The sequence below is a fragment of the Ruditapes philippinarum genome, unplaced genomic scaffold (assembly GCF_026571515.1).
Source record: "Ruditapes philippinarum isolate M1 unplaced genomic scaffold, ASM2657151v2 ctg569_1_1_1_1, whole genome shotgun sequence".
NCBI classification, from domain to species: domain Eukaryota; kingdom Metazoa; phylum Mollusca; class Bivalvia; order Venerida; family Veneridae; genus Ruditapes; species Ruditapes philippinarum.
The window spans coordinates 132,364-155,049 of NW_026855503.1; the positions used below are offsets into that span (position 1 = coordinate 132,364).

General features: G+C 31.0%; 1 protein-coding gene across 5 annotated transcripts in view; it reads right to left on the bottom strand.

Moving 5' to 3' along the window:
• The window catches only part of LOC132743572 (protein NDNF-like), a 49,890-nt gene that overhangs the window by 21,254 nt on the left and 5,950 nt on the right, over positions 1 to 22,686 (bottom strand). For 2 of the 5 annotated variants that reach the window (XM_060732106.1, XM_060732102.1), the window contains exon 2: positions 4,384 to 4,608. In XM_060732106.1, the coding sequence (XP_060588089.1) occupies positions 4,384 to 4,601 (218 nt within the window). In that variant the 5' untranslated portion in view covers positions 4,602 to 4,608. Of the gene's footprint in view, positions 1 to 4,383; positions 4,609 to 8,773; positions 8,908 to 15,079; positions 15,410 to 15,459; positions 15,887 to 22,686 lie in introns of those variants that run through there. The other 3 variants (XM_060732103.1, XM_060732104.1, XM_060732105.1) reach the window with 3 other exon arrangements.

Sequence of the window (22,686 nt, forward strand, 5' to 3'; positions counted from 1 at the left end):
TTCCTTTGAAAAGATTTTAATCTAGTCCTAATTTCCACGCGATATCTCATTAAACGACCTTGGATCAAAACAATTATATGATTTGCCAATTGAAATATGGCCAATCAGTTCACAACTTAACACCAACTTGCCTTTTTAAAAAGAGGCTGATATTTGGCAGCCTGAAAGATGCACTATAAGCCTTGTCGATTTAACTTATAGATAATGCTTATGTTGCTACGTTGATATAATTGACACTAAAAACTAATTCCATACTAATTCCGTACAGCAGTAGCAAATAGCGTAGAACATTTGAAGATAACTTTCGACTTTGACCTACGATAAATAGCTCGTTTATCTTAATACACGTCCCTAGCTTTTGTTATGTCTATATAGGCTATAAAATATGTTATCTTATCGACTAGTGACAAGATAATAGATCTTTACTGTCAAATCTGTGATCATGGTGTGCCAATTCTAACAGGTAAAAACCGTACTTCAAGAAGAAAGGCATTTTCTTGATCTGACTTTATAGCAGAGCTAAAAGTCAGCATCAATTAGCAGGAATTATGTTGTAATTGTGGAATGGTTACAAGTCCTCGTATAATTCCTATGTTTTACCACTTACAAAGACAATGCTAATTATTTGTCTGTGTGACGGTCTTACCAAAGCATGCAGTTCAAAAATATAATGCCTTCAATAGAATATATTTTCCTGAGATGTATTTTTTTTTCTTTTGGTATGTCTCCCAATTGCTAACAAAGCCTTGTTTTCTTTCAAATTTCATCCAATCAAGGATTTCTCTGCACGTTTTGTACAATCAATCAATAGCAGAATATGTATTGTGGAATGTTCAATCTGATAATTCTATACCTTCAACAAGTATTATATTAAAATGTTATGACAACTAGAATGCAGTTAAAAATGGAATTTTTTCCAATTATACATTTAGAATGGATAGATTAAAAGGTATCTTTTTATTTCAGAAGTAACATACGTTTTGATTTTAAAAAATCGAATTTAACAACATTTTCAGTTCACAATAGCAGGATTTGGATTGTAACAAGATGAGGAAAAAATAAAAGGATTCACATATGTTTGGTCATTTATAAAATATGTACAAGTGATCTTGTGCAAACGTAAAATAGAAATAGCATAACATCAAATTGCGGCATCATTATTTCATACATAATTCATATTGATTTATAATGATGCTGTCCTTTTACGTTGAATGACAAAGCAATATTTTAAACCCATTATATCAGCCTGTTAATAGCAGTCATCGATAATTTGCGACCAATGTTATATAATTTGAAAACAAATATCCTTGCACGTATCAACAAATAAACTAGTGAAAGGTAATAGGTTCTTAGTAATGTATCATCATTTTTTAAAGGTAGACATTGTAATGTTCTGTGAAGGCGGACGAATGTGGACATATAGGACAAAAAACCACGACGCAGTATTCCAAATGACACCATTTTATCAAACGTGTGTACATAGTCATATGAAACAGCATATTTATGTGTTGTGGTCGTAAAGTGTCACCCAATATAATCGTTTTTCCATATTTAAAATTGGTATATTATATTCAACCGTTTTATTTGTGTGTTGTTGTTTTTTAATTATTTTTTTTTTCATTTAAAAAAAAAAACCGTGTTAAATATGGTTCTAAGATTATCATAAATATCTGCTAGGGTTAGGGTTAGGGTTCGATTGTTTGTTCGATTGTATTGTGTGTTCATTAACCAAGGAATTTGCTTCGCATTTCGTAATGCTTCATTGTAAGATCTACTATAACAATCATTATGATGCAGAGACATACAATGTATATATAATTGTAATAAATATTCAGGATTGTACAAACGTTTTAAATGAAGTATTAACTAAATAAAAGCTGAATATCTGTATTTGCAGTCGAGCCCCAAACCTATTGTTTATTCTTTCTTTTTACTTCAAAGAAGTATATGTCTTGGAACATAATGAGGAAAACGTTTTAACAAGTACTATAAGTTACCAACATAACCTTTTTCGTTCTCTATATCAAATTGCTTCACACCAGTTCTAAAGGCTCTTCAATTTTAATAATTGTTTTACCTGAATGATTTAATGTACATAATTAAACAGCAGGTAATATATACAAGATAATTGATTCTGACATAGCGGCTCTTTAGGAAGCTTTGCTCTGTGGTAATTGGCAGCAGAGCTATTAATTTCATTTTTCTAGCAACCACAAGGTATACTTTAAGATGATTATCAGTGAACGGCATGCTACACAAGATAACTACAATGTTGATACAACTTGTTCACTATCTGAGACCTATCAATATCGATGAAAACCATACATCAATTAAATTTGCAGGCCTGCGTCTGCGTGTATGATTGTGCCACTATAGAAAGCGTCTGTGTTCGTTGCCTTGATTCTGAGAAAAGATTTGATTATAATAAAAATGTATCTGCTGTTTGAAATAGTGTAAATTAGATTTAAAAAAAAACTATTCATTTCAAGTGTTTAGTTGTGTTTGTTTTCAAGTTTTTAAGTCCAATTTGCACTTTGTGATTTTTTTCTACATGAAACTTGAATTTAAACAAACAATAGAAATAAATAATATTATGTTGGAATTACGACATTAGAATAAATATATTGGCTTACATACAGAAATAATTTTTATTTCAGGGACCACCCCAAATCAATTATTTTGTAGATACTAGTACATGTAATTAATTTTGAATATTTTATGAAATATATGTAATATCAACAAGATGTTTCACAATATCACATAACAAACATATCAGTTCGTCTATAATTGTATGCTTTACTGTTTTATTTTTTTTAATAAAAGCAACATTATTTACATGTTATTTTAGTATTATAATAAATCTGGCTAAAATAACATTTTGTTGACAGAAACAGAAAATCATTTGTTGTATTATAATACGTGAAAATTTATATTCATAACAAAAATGTAATAAGTCAACAAAAATGAAACCGAAATACTTAAAATATAGCAAATGAGTACAACTGACACTTTATGTCACAAAAAGTTAATAAAACGTCAACATACCATGTTAAATATGCCTGCACAATTTTAATATTTCCGTGATATTTCATTCAGAAAATAGTTGAGTTGGTAGTTGTTAATGCTAATAATGAACATACGCATGGCTTGTTAGCGTCGTTAACGTCATTATGGTACTACGTATGTATTACATCTTACGTGTGTTTTGTAATGTAAGGTCCTTTAGTCTGAAACTGTTAAAGACTATATAAAGGCTAGTTTTGATAAAAAAAAATGAGCTTTAAAAATAAAATCAATATATTTTAAATCGGACGTTTGCTTACGGATATCTATTACTACACAAGCAGGATAATAAAAAACACTCTATTTTTATCTATAACTTTAATGAAATTTATATTATCCCACCCAGCCACTGTGGGGTTTTTATTGTAGTTTTTTTTTCCATACATTTATTTTCATTTCTTTAATTTTCAATGTTTTACTGACGATGCAATACATTTATTTTTATGTTTTATGTTTTAATGACGATGCAATACAGTTATTTTCATCTTTTATGTTTTAGTGGTGACGATGCAATCGGTCGCAGAAAATACGGAATATTTGTTAAAAAATATTGTGTTAAAACCAAATAACCAATTCTTTGAATACTTTGTTTAAAAGTATCAATTTCACATAAGTTTCAGTCTCCAAATACCAAGGAATGCATACATAAAAGAAGAAAAACAATTTACAAAAAAAAGAAAAGAAAAGATAACTGATAAGATGCTAAACTTTATGTTTAATATGTTGACAATAAAGTATTTTGGTTGTGAAACTGAGATGACATATTTTCAAATACACATGTATATAAAGACATTTATATCATTTATTCCTTATCAAAAGTATTCGCTAATCTTCGATAAAATGTTCAGTCTCTGAAAATAGAAAATAACAGAGCTGCGGTTGAGATTTTTTTTAATGAATATCTTTCAACCAATTCTATGCAGTTGCGAATGCAACGAACCACAAAACTGATCAAGGTGTGTATGCCATGTTCCTTATTACAAAGATAACAATAATATGTTTTTGTCTTAGGAGAGTTCCGCAAAAAAGTTCAAGGAATCCGTTGTTGAACATTGTTCATTTCTTTTATTGCCCATGTTTTGTTGCATAGAAATAATATTTGTCCGCTTTTTGCATCATCAAAATATTCTTGATGTATGAATAGCATCCAAAATAAATCTTTCTGGAGAACATCTATTCGTTATGTGTTTATTATCGTTCGGTATATACAGTTTTGTACGGTATAAGTGACGGTATCTTTTAAGAATGGCAAAACATCGAATACACTGTGCGATCTTTCCTTCATTGTTTACATTGGAAAACAAAATGATTTGTACTTACTTTTTAGTTGTATTGAGAAACAGGTACGGGGAAACTTCTATACCGTCCGGAATTCTGTTATTGTCATAAAACAAATTCTTCTGGTTGATTCCGAACGCATAGTCCGTGCCTCGTGTTGGAATCTCTTGGTTGTTACTATATTTAGCTATGAATATCCACAAGAACACTCGTATGAGCAGAACTGTACATCCGGTACTGTCAGGGAAGTGTCGCCACATTATTGTCCTGGAAATATATGAGTGAAATACATTTAAATTATATTCAAAAGGCAATATCTATATCGTGTGCTTTTGCTTACTAAATGAACTGATCTTTGGAATATATTAGATTTTGCTAAGGTGTTGTATGCCTTGTTAAGCATGTTTGTTTTGTCTTCAAATAATTCGTTGAGCTTTGCTGAGTTGCGCAATAATTATTCACATATCAAAGATAAGAAATTTACAAAATAGCAGACGAAATATAATCTTATATTGCATAATTAAGCTTACAATGTAATACACACATGAACTTTCGTCAAAAAGGCAAAATCATAATACATTTTAAAAAGACTTTCATAACAGTAAATATGAGTGTTTCAATGTATACTGCCGAACAAACGGTTTGCTTGGATTGTGAAGTTAGTCCAATTATTAGACTATTATTCACGAGGTGTATACGTTAAAATGGTGTAATTATATTTAAAATGCATTTTATTTTTTAATCCTACATCAATGCAATTTTGATTTGACCTTACTTTTTCAAGTTAGTTTTTTAAGGAGCATGCCTCCAAATCCCTGCTCATTTTTGTGAAAATTTTGAAAATGTTAAAAATTAAATATTACGAAGTGAGCACAGAAATCAAAATTCACACAATGCAATCGGCACTTAATATCCACCAAAAAATAACATAAAAGAGGTCACGATATGCAAAAATATAGCCTTTACTGCGTTAACACCGAAGTATAAATATGATGGAAAATACTGCAAAATCTGTCATTAATCGCACATAACATGGAAATTATTTCTTTTATCTTAAATCGTTTTATATTTCTTAAAAATTCCTCAAGTTTGATTTTCTTGAAATATTTGGCTCATCTGGAGGCATGCACCTTTAAAACAACATGCTAAAATATAATATTATGTAATCTGAGTGAAAAGTAAAAATGGTACATATCATTGATTAGTACATGCATTTATTTGTTACAGCACTTATGTAACTCTTTTACATTCTTTGCTTTAGTTTCATCCACATGTTGTTCACATGATTTGTTTACAACTCTTCCGTGTACAACACAAAACTAAAGTAAATTACAAGAGACAACTAACATAGTGATAGGTATGTTAACACCAGTAGTTAAATTAGTACTCCCACTACTTCACTCTTGTTTGAAGTGATTAGAGTATCATTATGTATGCTAATGTAACTTCACTGTAGGATATAATCCTTAATAACAACTCGTCCCCAGTTCCACCTTCACTGTAGGCAACAACGTTTGTGTTACTCTACTAGCTTTTATATTATTCGTAATTTAAATTTAGAGAGTCTTTGACTCTTTGAGAGACATATGCAAAACAAATATGCACAGTACCTTTATATGCTGACTTGTTCATAATGTTAACAATTTGTCGTTCAAGTTGATTGTTTTACTGCGTCACGTAGCGCAGTTGAAAATGTTGTTAACAATATCCTCATCAACTTTTATTGCTAGTTAAGCGTCAGAGTTATGATTACACAGTATCAATCAAAACACCTTAAGTATATTTTAATCAGTATGATCGGTTCGAATTCCTTTATTTTAATGATCAAATGACAATGTAATTTTTCTGAATATATATAGGCAGGACGCGTGAAAAACATGCCCCAATTTTTGTGGACCGGTGAACTATTTTCGTTAACAGACCACAGACGTGTTGCAAAGAGAACTTCTGTCATACATTCTATGCGCAATATTGATAAAAGTACGTGTATAACTAACACCAACAATTTATTCAAAGGTCAAAAGTTCATATATATCTGTGCAATAATGACTTTGCAAATTATTTTGAAGCAAATGTACTACAGACGTATTAATATTAATAATAATACTGCAGTTGACTGAAGAATCTGCTGACCCTTTCAACATAACATAAAATAGTTGACTCTGCATTAAATTACACAAATAATTGTATTGCATAATACCTTTGAAGGAAAGCAAGATATCTGTTCTGTTCTGATAAATATGTACTGCATAAACATGTTCGTATACATGTTATATACGATCATATAATGGAATTATATTATATAAAGACATGAAAAAATAGGCAACAAAAATTATAAATATTTTTGTATTTTATTAAAATTTCTGATTAGTTTATTTTATACATTAATGTTGTGCTATTTATGGTTTTATTTAGCCTACTCTTCATATTGTCTATATCGTAAAGGAGATTGTCAGAAAGATAGTCGAACAAGAGAAATAATGTCTAAAATACATTATGTTTATTACGACAAATCTATATTATTAAGACTTTAAGTAAAACTATAGAAATACAATGTATCATTATACTGCATTTATAACAATTATAAACTCGGGAGTATCATACTAGTAAATTAAATTCAACGTTCCGTTATTTTTTTTTCTCATTATCTTTACATTATTTATCAACAATTTACTAGTTTATGCAAATTTATAATTTCAATTATGCCTCTTAGCAAACTATAATGCCGCGTAGGTTGTTCTTGCCAGTAGAAAATTAGATAATACGCATTGTTTAATTAAATCTGTTTTATAGTGATTCTAACGGCAATATCAACCTACGCTGTCCTTTCAGACCCATCCCAAACTAGAATAAATAAGAAATTTGTCATGTAAGACATGAAGAATAAACCAAACGTTAATGATTCTTACATGATTCTGTTCCTTGTCATGATCAAATATAACGTTATATGCTCACAAATCTCTTTCCAGGCTATTTGCATATAAATGAAATGTCTCTTTATAGGCAAACGCCGTTCCTGCTAAATTCCCAGACAATCCCAGAGATGTTCATTCATTGATATGTCTTTCTCGAGCAGACAAATGTCCACATTCAATTAGCATCTGATACAGAGTTTTTCAATTCTAATTCTGAGGAAGTTATGAATGACCCATGTATATCTCAAATAAGATGGCCTCGTTGTAAGAAACTTACCCACGTGTTAGTACGAATAAAACTTTTTCGTTACAATATTGTTCTATGTTTTCGTCTGTTAGACATTTACAAAGCTCATTCACTAACGAATTATATCAAATTATGCATATGAAGAAATAAATAAATTGCCGGAATGAATAAATATGCATTTAATCTGCCACTTTAGACGAAATGAATACAATAAAGCTGTAACCTTTACAGTGGTATCTCATTTTCTAACCTTTGAATACAATTACTTATACAAATGAATACGACTTAACTTATATCTTATATTTCATTCATATAAATGATGACGTCAACAAAACTACAAGGTCACGTAGCTTTGATATATACAATACTACTTCTTATGATTTGTATCAGAAACATTTTGTCTATGTTTTATAATTCTTACTGTTTTAAGAATTTCAGTGCGAAAATGGAGATCATTATAATAAAGTTCCTCCATAAATTTCAACAGAGCTTCCATAATTGTATACATCAAAATATTTAATTGGTTGGTAGAAAATTAGTAAATGTTTCAGTATTTTATATGCACATTGGTTTGGTATATAGTACTCAAGACCAGATTATTGCCATTTTATTAAAACAAATTAAAACTTAATACAAATTTCATTTAAGTCCAGTCACTTCACTAAGACTGTATCGAAATATTAGCAAGACGTTTTTACCCTTTAGCTAATCTTTATAAAATGATTTATTCCACTTTATACCAACCAATCAAAACTGTGTATTGTTCTTTATCAGATAAGACAAAAACTTAACTAAATATCTTTATATCCGAATTCCCAACATAAACATATGATATATGGCATATTTTCTAATATTTCACAACGAAACTAAAATATTAAACATATTAAGCACGTTTATATAACATTAAATGCATGTAAATTGTAAATTTTGAATGAAATACTGCGCTCTCACCATAACATTATTATTTCAATTATTATTCCATTGAAAGAAATTTACGTAGATACATTATGGCTTGTGTAAATCAAGATTAGAATATTCTTAACAGTAATTACCTCTATATCTAACTCATACGTCCGTTTCACAATTCTTCACGTTAAACAACAAAAATTAAAATCGCATGTCTGAATACGACATTGAACATCTTGTATATAACTAACAAAATGAACGAAAAAAAAATTACCTGCACAAATTGTCAACTATCAGAAAGGTCATGTTACTTGAATTAATAAATAAAATATTACTGGTATAAACAAAATAAAATACTAATTACCAGGTTAAAGTTCATTTGAATCATACTATCCAGTAGAAAATGGTCACATTTAGTAAATTTGACAGAACCACGATTTGAAAGTCCGTACGGTGCGTATCTAAGTATTGTAATACAAGATATATGAAATTTTAATTGGATTCCACCAAACAAGGGTTCCTTAACCCCTATGTACTTTTAAACTAACAGTTAACAATAGAAGTACGTTACGTCTCTCTCCTCTCCAACGTTCTAGCCTTCTATACCATACTATAGTGTGGGCAAACTCTTCATTTATTAAAGTATTCTGTTTCAATAAGTAGAAATTGATACGCCGATGACTTTTTAACTTTTAAAAATGTCAATTTTACATGCAATTTAGGCCCCCTGTATGTATAATTATCACATTCTATGAGGCTTCTCAGTTTGAAAAGATAGAGCAATGGCTTTTTTAAACTTTATATCTTCAAGGCTTTATTGAAGGGGGTCCGCATTTAATATTGTAAAAATAGATAAAACTCCTGTATGGTCGAAAATTTAACAATTATCACTAATAAGTATACTCCCCTTGTGATCGTAGGCATTAGTATTGAAGATAAACTTAGCCAATAAGTATTTGTTTGAAATCTGCAGTGATAAAACGAAATTTAAATATAAAAGAGACGAAATTCTCGATGCGATATTTATTATCGCACCGATCACTGATCATTTAACTGATTGAATAACAAATTTCCCGTCGATAATACAAAACACGCGCTTATACTTTGTGAAAGAAGAGAAAACAATCTCGCTTAAGGTTATTTTGACAGTTGAGAAAAGAGTTTTTTCTTTCGAAAAATATTTCACGATTTAATTCATTACAACGCCCTGATATATATGCAAAATATCTCTATTTTTTCTATTTCCGTTGATATATGTTCAAATCTTTCTGATAGGAATTTATTCTCCATAGGCAATGTAATATTTCAATGCAAAAATAAAGTTATCAAAATACGAACCGAATGGTAATATTCAAACAAAGACTGGCTATTTTACATACGCTGTCAAATATAACAATTGTAGTACATGTATATACAAACGATATTCCGTCGTTCAATAAAACATTTGTACATAAATCGAATGCATATTTTATTGACCAGATTAATTCAACAAGGCATTATTGTTGAAATTAGCACCCCACCCCACCAACTAACAACAACAAAGCAAAGAGCCACCCCCTCCACCCCCCCCCCCCCCCCCCAAAAAAAAAAAAAAAAAAAATCATATGATACCACATCACTAAATGAAATGTTAGTACTGAATTCTGATGTATTTTCTTTCTTTCCGTTCTTACTAAGAACCTATTCAATATAGTAGGTTTTGCCTATGCTGATGTCAGATTTTCTTTTCTTTTATACCTTTTTGAATATGAAATTCTGCAGCTCTTGAGCCCAATTGTAGACAAAACAGAATTTATGAACAAAAGTATCCAACAAAAGTTTAAAGATACATATGAATCTATCTAATAACAACATATGTAAATCATTGCAATAGTTATTAAACAAAGGATAGCTTCAGAGGCAAGTATTACAATGTATAAGTCGCCTCGGACATACTAAAGTCATACCTTTTGCATATCAAATTCATACAAGATCAAACGGCAAAAGCGGATGCGTTAACACTAACAATTAAAGCTATTCTGATTATGTCGCCGATATGCTCTACTATTTTGAGCGTTTGTGTTCCTTGCACGTGATTCACGTATTTAAGGCATGAATATAGTAATAAAAATGTATGTTGTTTCCATATTTAAGTCATAACATGTTCCTTATATTGCGTTATAAACAGCTCCTACATGAAATAAATAGTTTATAACTGTTACTACTGAGTCATTCACGATAAATCCAGATAGGACATTAGTTATACTAAAATTTATTCTACCATTTTATGCATTTAAAATTTAACTTACAGCTTTATGCCTCCAGATAATCAAAAATATTTAAAAAAAGCAAAAAAAAATAAATAAATAAATAAACCTTGAGTAAAAGATTTTTTGGAATAGTAAAACGATTGAAGATTCAAGAAATAATTTACATGTTATGTGCGATAGATGATTTACTGATTTTACAGTATCTATTACTATAATGTATTACTACATGATCTACAGTATTATCTATAAGGTCTATTTTTTTAACATTTTGACCTTTTTTGGTAATTTTCGTAGATTATAAGTGTTGTTAAGAAATTGAAAATTACTTCCTTTGTTCATTTAAGATATTGTATTTGTTAATACATTTCAAAATATTTCATAAAAATTAGCTAAGATTAAATAAGATGTACGTCAAGGCAACAGCTAGCCATCATTTAAAACTTACACGCACTCAGCTTTAAAAATATATATTATATATCAGAGTACAGAATTAACTCTCTTCATTTTATGGATATTGTTTCTATTAGGTAAATGATAGTTTACACCATATCCCGTCAAACCACATATAACGCATAAGCTCACAGAACACATCTACTGTTCAAACACTTCTACCTATTAGCCCATATTTATCCCATCCCGCCCAACCACTGTTACCCATAATCGCATATTACATCATATCTCGACCAATAACTAATCTTACTCATAAGTCCACATAACACCCTATCGAGCCCAACCACCTTTACTAATAAGCACATATAGCACCCCTATATCCCGCTCTGTTTCTTCCAACCATAAACCCACACTACGCCGTATCCTGCTTATAAGCCCTCTTACCATGATCATTCCACTCTAGGTAAGCTGTTTTATTTAGTCACGACTTTGAATATCTAAAGACGTAAATATAGCCCTAACAAGCTGTCCGAATATTTATTTCTTAAAGTAACCAATCACCGTCATCATATCAAAATTTAATTTGCTAAGAAGGCATGTTTTTTACCCGTTAAGTACAAATGAACCGCGTCACGACAAAACCAACAGCTGTTCGCTTACAAACCCTATAACGAATAGAGACACTGATAGCGAACAGTATGGATCCTTATCAGACTGCGCGGATGCACAGGCTGGTCTAGATCCATGCTGGTCGCAAACCCATTATGTTGGTTTTGTCATGACGCGGCTCAAATATGGTCTCACTTCTTATGTTTGCGACACGGACTGTATTTCGTAAAGGACCAGAAAGTACAGCTGTCCTGTATCATTGTATTAAATCTCAGTCGAGACGTCAGACAAGTATCATGCTTAAAGTTAACTTCTGTTAATTCAGCCCTTTTTAATCTTGACCTTGGGTTGCCACTTCACAACCTGAAAACATTTCCTTATTCAGATTAAACACTGGAGATAGAAGCGTGCTAACTTAACACTGGAGATATAGACGCTTGTTAAACTTAATATTTATTGCTATCCCGACAATCATATCTACCTAAACATTTAACAGTCCAATGCCGATTAAACGTACAGACAGGAATGTGTCTGCTTTTAAAATAAAAATGCGATGTTTAATTTCATAGATGACACAGACAGTTCCGAGTATAAATGGGGATGTAATACTTGATTATATGTTCGACCGCTCACTAGTCAAAGGTACAATATACTTAAAACGTCTTTTATCACTGAGTTAAAAGCGGATTGCTTTATGTAATCAAGTATGTGGAATGTCGGTTGATTACAGAGGCACATGGACAGGTCGCTTTAACTAGGGTATATAAACCGAATTTACCCAAATGCTACGTGAAGCAACGAGGTATAGGGATCTGACTGAAAAATGACAGCTGTTTTCTAAACTGTCCTCAGTAATGACTTATTGCAAACAGCATATCCTGCTACCTCTATTAGATTTATGTCTCTGTGTATGTATGTTTTATATACATTTAAATGTAAATCATGTCTAGATGAGACTATAATAAATAATATATAAATCATGATAGTCATTGCATCATAATATTAAGTTTTCAAAACAATCATTGTTTTAATTTCTAAAATAAAACTCGTTCCTTTTTCAAATTCTTAACGCTCAAACACGAATAATCAATGAATAATATATTTACGCCAACCTATCCAAAACTTTCATCTTAGTTGTACGACTAAGTGTGGCTGCATTCAATTTGAAGTTATAAATGACTTTGCCTCATGAGAGAATAACATATATCAAGTGTGTTCCTTAAAACAGATAGTCATAACTATTGTCAAGTAGTTAAGTTTCGTATGAAATATAAGTATGAAATAAGTATGAAATATCCAGTATTGCTAACTAAAACTTCATACACTTGACCGATTCTTCGTTAAAGGATAAAAATGTAAAAGAAAAGAAAGACACTCAAATTATGTATAACCTATGGACGATGAAGTCATACATCTACAATAAGTGGATATCAATGTTTAACATATCATATCTTTTTTATTCTCAATTGTCGCATTATATTTCTTTTACTTAAAAATACCCACAGTCATAACAGTACAATATGTGCCCTGGGGTCGTCATCCTATCTAGCAAAGTTTACAATCAGGAAAATTTGCATTTTTTGTACAATATATCTTACAGATATACAAATCCATCCCTGTTTAGTAAAACCCAGGAATATAAGATTTCCTTGTAAATTAAACCGAAACTATCAAAGTAAGACATGAAACTTGTTGTTATATTTTTCTGATCCTTCGGGTTTATTGATGCCAGCACTAGCAAGTGTTGAAAATTGAGAACCGCTCAAGCCGGTGCTGGGTGGGGTGATGGATGTTGCACTTATTCCTTATTCCTCATGTACAGACTCGATCAAACCTAGTCTGCAATTTTCAAGTAATTTTGTTGTAATTAATGCTTCCGATGGATCACTTTGTTTCCAGATTATTTTTTTTTACAAAATATGAAACAAATTGAAAAAAACGTTCATTTGTCAAATCAAAATTAAATTGCACGCAGGTTATCATTTTAATATGCATAAAGATGATTCAATTGTCGCTTAAAATGCAAAGAGCATCGTGTACACAGAAAAAGATTAAACTAAGCACATAACATAAGAGAATGAATCGACAAATTAGACTGATTTGAAATGCAAAAACAATTACATGCCCAAACGATTATCTAAATAGCAGATTATACCTAAGCGAGAAAACTGTCTTGTATATTATAATGACATTACCATACTTTACAACGCTTAAACACGAGCAAGACAACATCAGCCACGGCGTTGTTAAAAATATATGATCAGTTATTGATCAAATGATTTTTTTTTAAATTTCGTTTTTGTCTTATTAAGTTATTATCACAATTGTTATTTATTATCATTATTTCTATGTTAGAATTATAAAATAATATGTTGTTAAGTAGTTATGTTTGAATTTTTGAATTCAACAAACGATAAACACTGAAAAAAATCATAACGTACGTTACCTAAAATAATGTATCGCGAGCAATTAAAAAAATATATATAAACTCGGTTTCACTGGGTCCGTTCACGAGAGCCAATAAAAGGTGCAACATCTCTAGCCCCGCAGTATGTTATTTTCAAACACCAATTATAGTAACGGAATCAATGGTATTGTAGGATTATACCACTGAGTACACATTTGAACTGACAATTTTAAGAAATTTAGAATATGTTTACTTGGATTATTAAGGAATCTAGATTATCAAATAAATCATCTTGAGTGTCTTAATTACTTTATACTAGATACGATATAAAATATATGATAAAACTACACCCTTTATTCAGGAATAATTATTGCAATATAAACTACTTTAATAAAATATATTTTTAAATAACTGTAATTCTGATAAGCTTCTGTATAAAGCTATAAAAACATTTCAACGATTGGTAAATCAACTGTAATTAATAAATTACAACGTTAGAAAAAGCGTATGTCTAAATTAAGAATCTATATCATCTTTTCTTGCATATCCTGTATAAACCTACTCACGTCATGAAATTATAATAACTATGCTGAAATTTACAACAAAGCACGTTAATAACCCTATAAAATTTGCATTAAAACACCACTTAAAATTAAAGAATCAAAATAACAAACGCGAAAACAATCAAATATTCTTACACAAAACTTGACATTGTGACAACCATTCTATGATACGACAGTTCTTCTTGTGTTCAATTGAATCGCTCAATCAATGGGTTTCCATAAGGCTTGATTACAGTTACTGTAATAATTTAATCGATCTATATTGCAAAACATTCAAACCAACCGCGATTTAAGAGTCTGGTTCATTATAAAATCATAAAAACACCATACTCCTAACATAAAGTTAAACACTTTATTCTCTTTAAATTCTTGATTTTTGTACACCCACGTTTACGAAAGTCTTGACATAAAACAATGCTAATCGTAATTTTGGATGTATTTATTATGCTTACCAAAAATTAATATCCTATTAAAGCGGGGAATGATTAAATCCCTTTGTCTTCAGAACTGAATTGTACTTTTAAAGACGCATTGATATTGCGTGGTTATCACAAGTACGTGCGCGTTGCTGTATCTCGAACTGTATTAACAGTTTACAATTGAAAATTCAAATCAATTAACATGAATCGCAGAAGATCCAACGAGAGCGAATATCTAAAAAAGTTCTCCAAGATCTTGTTCGAAAAATTTGGTTGCTTAAAATAGTAAAATCCATCAATTTGCCTAGGTTTCGTGCAAGGATTCTATAAACACAGTAAGAAGCTGTTAGCGGAGATGGGGTATGCCGTTTACTGCTTTTCTAGATACATAGACAGACGTAATGTAAACTTACCATCAAATTTCGGAAATTCATCTCCTAAAATATTATCATATCAACTCCAACAAGATAAAATGGTGTACTTAGAGATCTCCAACGATTTTTGTAGAATAAACATTTGAAAAAAACAAAATTCACAAAAATATTTTTCATAATTCCATAACTTTAGATTAATTTGCATTATGTGCAATCCATCACTTTTATATTGTTAAGATAAAATATAAAATGGAACTTATAACGCTTGATGATAGTTTTCTATGGATTCAGAGAACGCAGAATATGCCTTATATATAGATAGATATATTCCGCATCCATTTATCAATAATCCGTTAAAATGAATAAGCGCACGAGAATTATACTATGATAGCGTAATGGCACAATTTTACTGTTGGAAGGTGGTTTTTGCCACACGATGATAGTGGTTATTGTAGCGGAGCGATCTAATCATACACCAGTACTACACTATATACTTGTTGTATACCTGTCTACCAAGTTAAAAACTTTCCCTACCGTAATCTTTACAATCATTTCACATATCATAAGCTTTATAGACAACTGTATATCAAACAATATATACATACTACGAGAATGTAACTACTTTATATTATGTGCACGCCCACTTTGATACCTTTATCTAATAGTACACCGTATTTTGATATAACACCATCACTATAACAATTTGCAATAGGACTTATATTCCGATTGTTTAAATAACTCAAACAATCACAATTGGACTTATTGACACACTTAGGTACACAGACAGTTAAATATCAGGGCACTCTTAAATGGCTCTTTTATAAATTAAATGAAATGATAAATATATAATAGGAATGTCTTATATAGTAAAAGGCATTTATTGATATCCTTAAAAACTGCTTGCATCAAAGTTTCATCAGTCAGTAAGAAATACTATGAAATCGAAATGAATGTATGTAATGCCGAACACACAAAATCACTCGAAACTTAACTAATTCTCTGGTGGAAACTATGTGGTCAGCTTGCCGAAAAACTGGAACAATCAAGAATTATTATGGTCATGAAGTTTCTTATGAATAAAATATATGCAATCGTTATAAAGTGGAAATTCATTTTATCGTAGTCAATCATTTAAGAATCAGTTTTTGCCGATAAGGAAAGACAAATGAAAGTTAGTGAGTATCATGGAATATATTAGAAAGTACAAAATATGTACGCACCGACTTAAACCTGTTTTCAATCCTCAACACTGACAAAAAAGGAATCAATGATTCTTAAAAGACCAGAAAAAAGTCTATAAAAACTATTAATGATCAAGACTTAAACTAAGTCGTGTGGATATGGCAACTGTGTGAATTAAAATTTGGAAAAGGGAGAAAAGCAATGAAAACAATGTTAAAAAATGAACTTTACAGACTCGGTTTGATTAATGAAGTCTGTTCCAGAGAGGTATTAAAAGGTGCAACATCTCCTATGTCCCCCTTGCGACAACTGAAGTAGATAATATCTACCAAAGATTATCTAACCTTCGCAATAGAACTACCGTAAGTATTTTGAATATATCTTAAAATGGGAGATCCATCAAAAGCAATAAATATAAAATTTATACGTGAAAATCGCAGATTCATTTTGATTAAGTCTGTTCGTGAAAGAAATGAAACATCTCCAATGATGCTGAGAATCTCTGTAACAAAACTGCAACAAGAATGTGTTGATCTTATCAGTTTATGAAAGACTTTCGAGTCTGAAATGTTACGTTTATTGGAAGTTATACGGTATACCTGGGAAAAACAAGGCACGCGATGGAGCGCAGTCATTATTTTCGCAGAGGCAATTTGTATCATCAAAGAAAATTAACGGTACTATCATATTACTGCCTGGAACCGAAGACGAGAAGAAGCCGTTAAAGATACTGCTACCGTATCTTTATTACTATTTTATATGTTTTTAAATCGTACTTTATAGCATTTAATGCTTTCCCTATATCTAAATGGTGACCTTGTAATATCAGCATTTATTCTTTTTTTGTTGTTCATTTCCATGACCGAAATGTTTTATCTGTTTTTTTATTTCGAATATTATCGTAATCTAATTTCGTTCCCCAATATTGAAAACAGTAACAAAGTTTTATCACAGTTATGAACATGGTGGTTTGTGATATGACGATAGTCTATGTTTTTTCTTAGATAAAAATTGGCTACAATTATTTATAAATTCTAATTTGGATTTGGTGGATTTAAAATCACAATGTGTCGGCCGTTACTAACGAACGTGTATTGCTTGTATCAAAATAATTTATTATGAACACATGAGACAATTTGCCAGACTTTTATAAGAACTGAAAGCCGGTGCTAGGGTGCTTGGTCAGTAGCTTCAATCAAAGCGAGCCTGCAATTAATATTTTCAAATTTGCCGTCTTTGGTCTTTCTTAGAAGATATGACAGGTAAACGTCAGGGAAGCGAATTTAAATGATAGGCAGACCGGACTCGGAAAAAAGTTGATCGTAATTTATACAATGACTTAACACAAGAGCAAAATTCTACTGGAAATAGTCACTCTTTATTTTCATTTTTAAGTAGACAGTTATTTAGGTTATGTTCATTGAGTGCAAGTAATCAACTGGTATAAAGTAACAGAATAGAGATATCATTTTACGTCGGCTTTGCTTCAGTAACAGCTTATAAAATTTTATGACTAAAAACGTCGGAAAAATCCAATTCATTTGTGCATTAGTAGTCTCCAATTACAAGTCTGAACTTGATCATTCCTACGTGTAAAATGATATATGTAAATAGATAAGTTATATAAAGCCCTTACATACTTATATCACAGACAATTATGTAGAAGGTGGAAATATGCTAGTAATGATGTTTAGCAAATTACCATGAGAACGCTCTACCATTTTTAGCATGTCTGCATTATTTGGACATAATTAAAAATTATTGGTTGTACAAGAACGCCTAGAATATCTCCAAAATGATTGCAGTACTTTAGCATTTAGTGGGGACGTGGGGATGTTTGGATATCAATGATTATTTTTTTTTATTAACTTCTTGTATTTGGCCATATTTGACTTGTATAATATAATTTTGTCCTTGATACAATATTGTCTGTATTGAAAGTCTGTTTTTCTTAACAGTTTATATCATATTTTCTTTCGGTCATTTCTTTCGGTTATGATGTTATATTTCATTCACCCATTTCCAACTTAACCAGATACAATATTATAATTATTCTTTGAACGCACTGGCATAAAACCACTTTACATTATATTAAATGATAAAAATATATATATTTAACTATAAAGGTTAATTGGAACTTAAATGGACACTCAGCATTGTAAGTAAAATGGTTGCCCATTCGGCGAAATCATTGACGGTAGTGCTTTGAATACATGTTACATACCATCTACACAACCTATGCAATATCACACGCATAATTTAACTTTTAAACATATGCTGTGCCCTGTTGTGGCCGTTCTATTAAATTCCGTGCGTTTGAGCATTCAACACAACATTAGTGTTGTACCGGTGGAACATGTATTCTTTTAATTACGCAATTTCTCTATTGATAATAAATATTGTTCTGTTACCCGTAGGATATTAGCTTGCCTTATAAATGTGTTATGTGACATATGTCTGTGGCAGAGACATGCTAAATCATCTATGATAACATCTCAAATTTCACTATATTTAGTTATGTCGTTGCCTCATGGCATACCCGTTGTTCTCTACGAATATTTCTAACGTATTTATCTATACCATTAGATTTTTGCCAGGTTTGCTCAAAGCGGTGCTAGGGTGTGTGTCTGAAAGTACGCATTAACCGGTGATGAAGCTCAATCAAACCGTGTTTAGCATCAGTTTCGCTGTTCTTTACATTGCACCATTGCTCAATGTTTTATTACACAATTATTTCATCATAAGGGTAAATAATTCATTCACCTGCAAAACAGAATACTACCAAACGGTTTCTTCTAATAAACATCCCAATGGCTAGGCAATGTGAAAATTATAACATTGTATTCTCAGCTTTCATACTTAAGTACATTGCTCAGCATTTTACTGATGAGCCTTCCAGCTGTTGGAGTTTTCCCAGCTGTAATAACTTGTGTATTAGATTATATCATGATTTATGAAATCATTCAAAATAACGATGATGTCGCCTGCTAAAAGATGGGGACCCATTGCTCCGTTATGTTCCCGCCATGAAATGTTACATACTGGTATCATTGGTATAATGTTCGAGAAACCATGAAGACAACAAGATGTGCTTTTTGTAGATAAACTTAGCTATGTCAAATATGAAAACATTTTAATACTCGTAAGTGCAAAGATGGTTTTCATTGCAACAAACCAAAACTCATAATCGTAATTTAACTTAGTTTCTCAGTACACGTATCGTTTTTTTCATGTCATGCTTTGTTTTTGTATTTGACTATTTATTGAAACAGATGTTGAATAGTGACGTATTGAATGACGTGACTATATTGTGGTATCCGTTACATAACGATAGTGTGGTAAATATACTTGTATATCTTTTGTGAATCCTACAAGTTTGCTCGATATTCTTAGCACTGCCGTCAAAATATTTGGCCGTTATGAAGGTTGGGCGACAGTTTCATTATACATGTATATAACTGGATAACCTTTTGAAAGGCAACTTTAGCATTTCGTTTGCTTCTACATGTAAGCAGTTTCTAAACATAAAACCGTTGTGGACTGTTTAGTTTTTATATTATTCTGTGTAGATAAACTAAGCTATGTCAATTACGAAACAATTTTAATACTCGTAAGTGCAAAGATACAAAACTCATTGCAACAAACCAAAACCGCAAAACCTTTTAACAATGCATATTTGTCAAAGATAGACCGAAAAAGAGACAAAAGGAATCCCTAAAGAACGCCTAAAATTAAAATTGAAAATGTTGATGACACTGATTGAGCCCCTTCATGGACGGTATTGGAAAGTGAAATCTACAAACCCCGTCCCCTTGCATTGGTTTATGAAGAATTCAACATCTAACTTAAAATTATGAAATTTCTTAATTTAGAATAATTAATGTCACAAATTAATACCATAAATATTATTTAACGAAGAAATGCATCATAGCTGGAGGCGTTTGAAAATTACCCAATTATAACACGCAGATTTTAAATTCGTAAACAAACACTGCGATATGATTTGACGATGTTTTAACAAATATAAAATGTTCTTAGATACATATAAAACTGAAGAGTCATTTCATGCCATATAATAAAATTCATCTATTTTACATGTGTGATTATATTTGCACTTAAAATTTCATAGATGACATCTTATATGATCAAATGTCATACGTTATAAACATTTCATCTAGTAATCATGAATTAAGACACCCTATAACGAAATCCGAATTGTAATTTAAACACTGTTAAATGAATTTCAATTTAATTTAATGGCTTTAATACAGCCTAAGTTTACACTTTTAAATTATCCAGACATGCATTGTCATTCTGAGACGGACAGCTCACACGAAGATAGTTCCTTGTTTTTATAGACTGCGCATTTATACACTCTTGCAATTACTACACGATATCAAACACCGAAGAACTGCAATCCAGTGAAATAGAATAATTTAAAGAAATAAAATGTTCTTAAGTTCTTTTTTCTGTTCTTTAGTTGATATTTAGTTGATACCAAGGGGGTGGAATTCTTGGAAACATAATATATTGTTTTAATTGAAGCAAATGTAGGTCAGTAAGCCACCAAAACCAATGCTCTCGACCTATTTATCGTTTATCATTTTTATTATTTTAAACGCATCCAACGCCATGACCGGGGAAGAAAAAAAAAACCCTTGCTCCAATTCATTACAGGATTTTTTAAGCCATGTGGTTTCTCTAACAGAGAACAACACTATTATTCATGTTCAGCATTCTCCTTGCCAGATACGGAAATGTAATGTTGTGTTGCCATTTCAACAAAACATTTTTTCGCAACTTAACGATTGGACGTTGTTTTTTTTTTTCACAGTCTAAATTAACCTGAATATATTTCTCGTCTATCTGCACTTTATATAAGTTAAAGTTAAATAAGCCCCCGGTGCCAATCTATGACATCCACAGAAGCGTGGAAGTAAATGAATAAATGTTTATAATGCAACGTGACTATGATAATGTAGCTGCTCGTGCTGTGTCATCGAGTTTGTTTATATATTTTCAGTGACTTTATTCGATTACCTGATCATACATGTTAAAAAAACTATAATTTCTGCATATTTACCACACTTTCATAATTTCAATACTATATTTTTTTTCAAGAAAAAGCATTAGAAAAATCATTCAAAATATTTTAAATATTAAAATCTGAACACCATATCAAACAAATTTGATTTCTCGCATCATTTCATATATATTCTCAGAAATATGGGATTGGTAATATTAGCAATTATTTTTTATTTCAATACTTAGAATTTTAACACGCAGTGGCAACTTTTAATACGAACAATGCAGACCACAACAGCCTGCACATCCGTGTCGTCTGATCAAGGTCAGCAGGGTTACCTAACCCTAAGCCCAGTTTGCTAATTTAGACTATATACACTTTATTTTGAAATTGTCCCGGTTTAATCTAGACTGGAAGATGAGATGTCCGTTTAAGATATTCAGCGTGGTAAAATTTTGAAACATATAATGCGTTAGCAACGAGTACTGGAAACCGGAATAACGCTTGCATGACACAGTGGTGATGAATTGTTTATCAAGATATGTTCATTTAGTAAACAATAAAACAGCTACTCTACAAACCAGATGCGTTTCGCACTCAGTAGAGGTTTTCCATTAAACACATCGTGTGGGTCTGGATCAGTAATGATACTGGTCGATCATCTATGTAAAACAAATCTTAAAAACATAGAACTTTCACATATTATGTTCTGTTAAAATTAAAGAAGTAATATAAACATTTTTGCACGTTCCCGTTTCTATTGAATTCGCTCCTTACCGATTACACTACAGTAAAAAAAGGTATAAAAAGGAAAACAATTATATAGCAAACTTTCGTTGATAAAGTACAGTTTGGCTCGTTGAAGATACGGTTTATGCACTTGTTTAAATGCCATCCTTACACAACTGTATAGAGGACATAGCTCGTATGGACCATTCACTAACGTTCTCAAACTGAGAAAAAAACTCAATCTAAGTTTCTATGTTGAGAAAAATCTCAGATGATTTGAGCTGAAATTTTGACTTTGAGAACGTTAGTGAAAACTGGGCCTGTTTGCT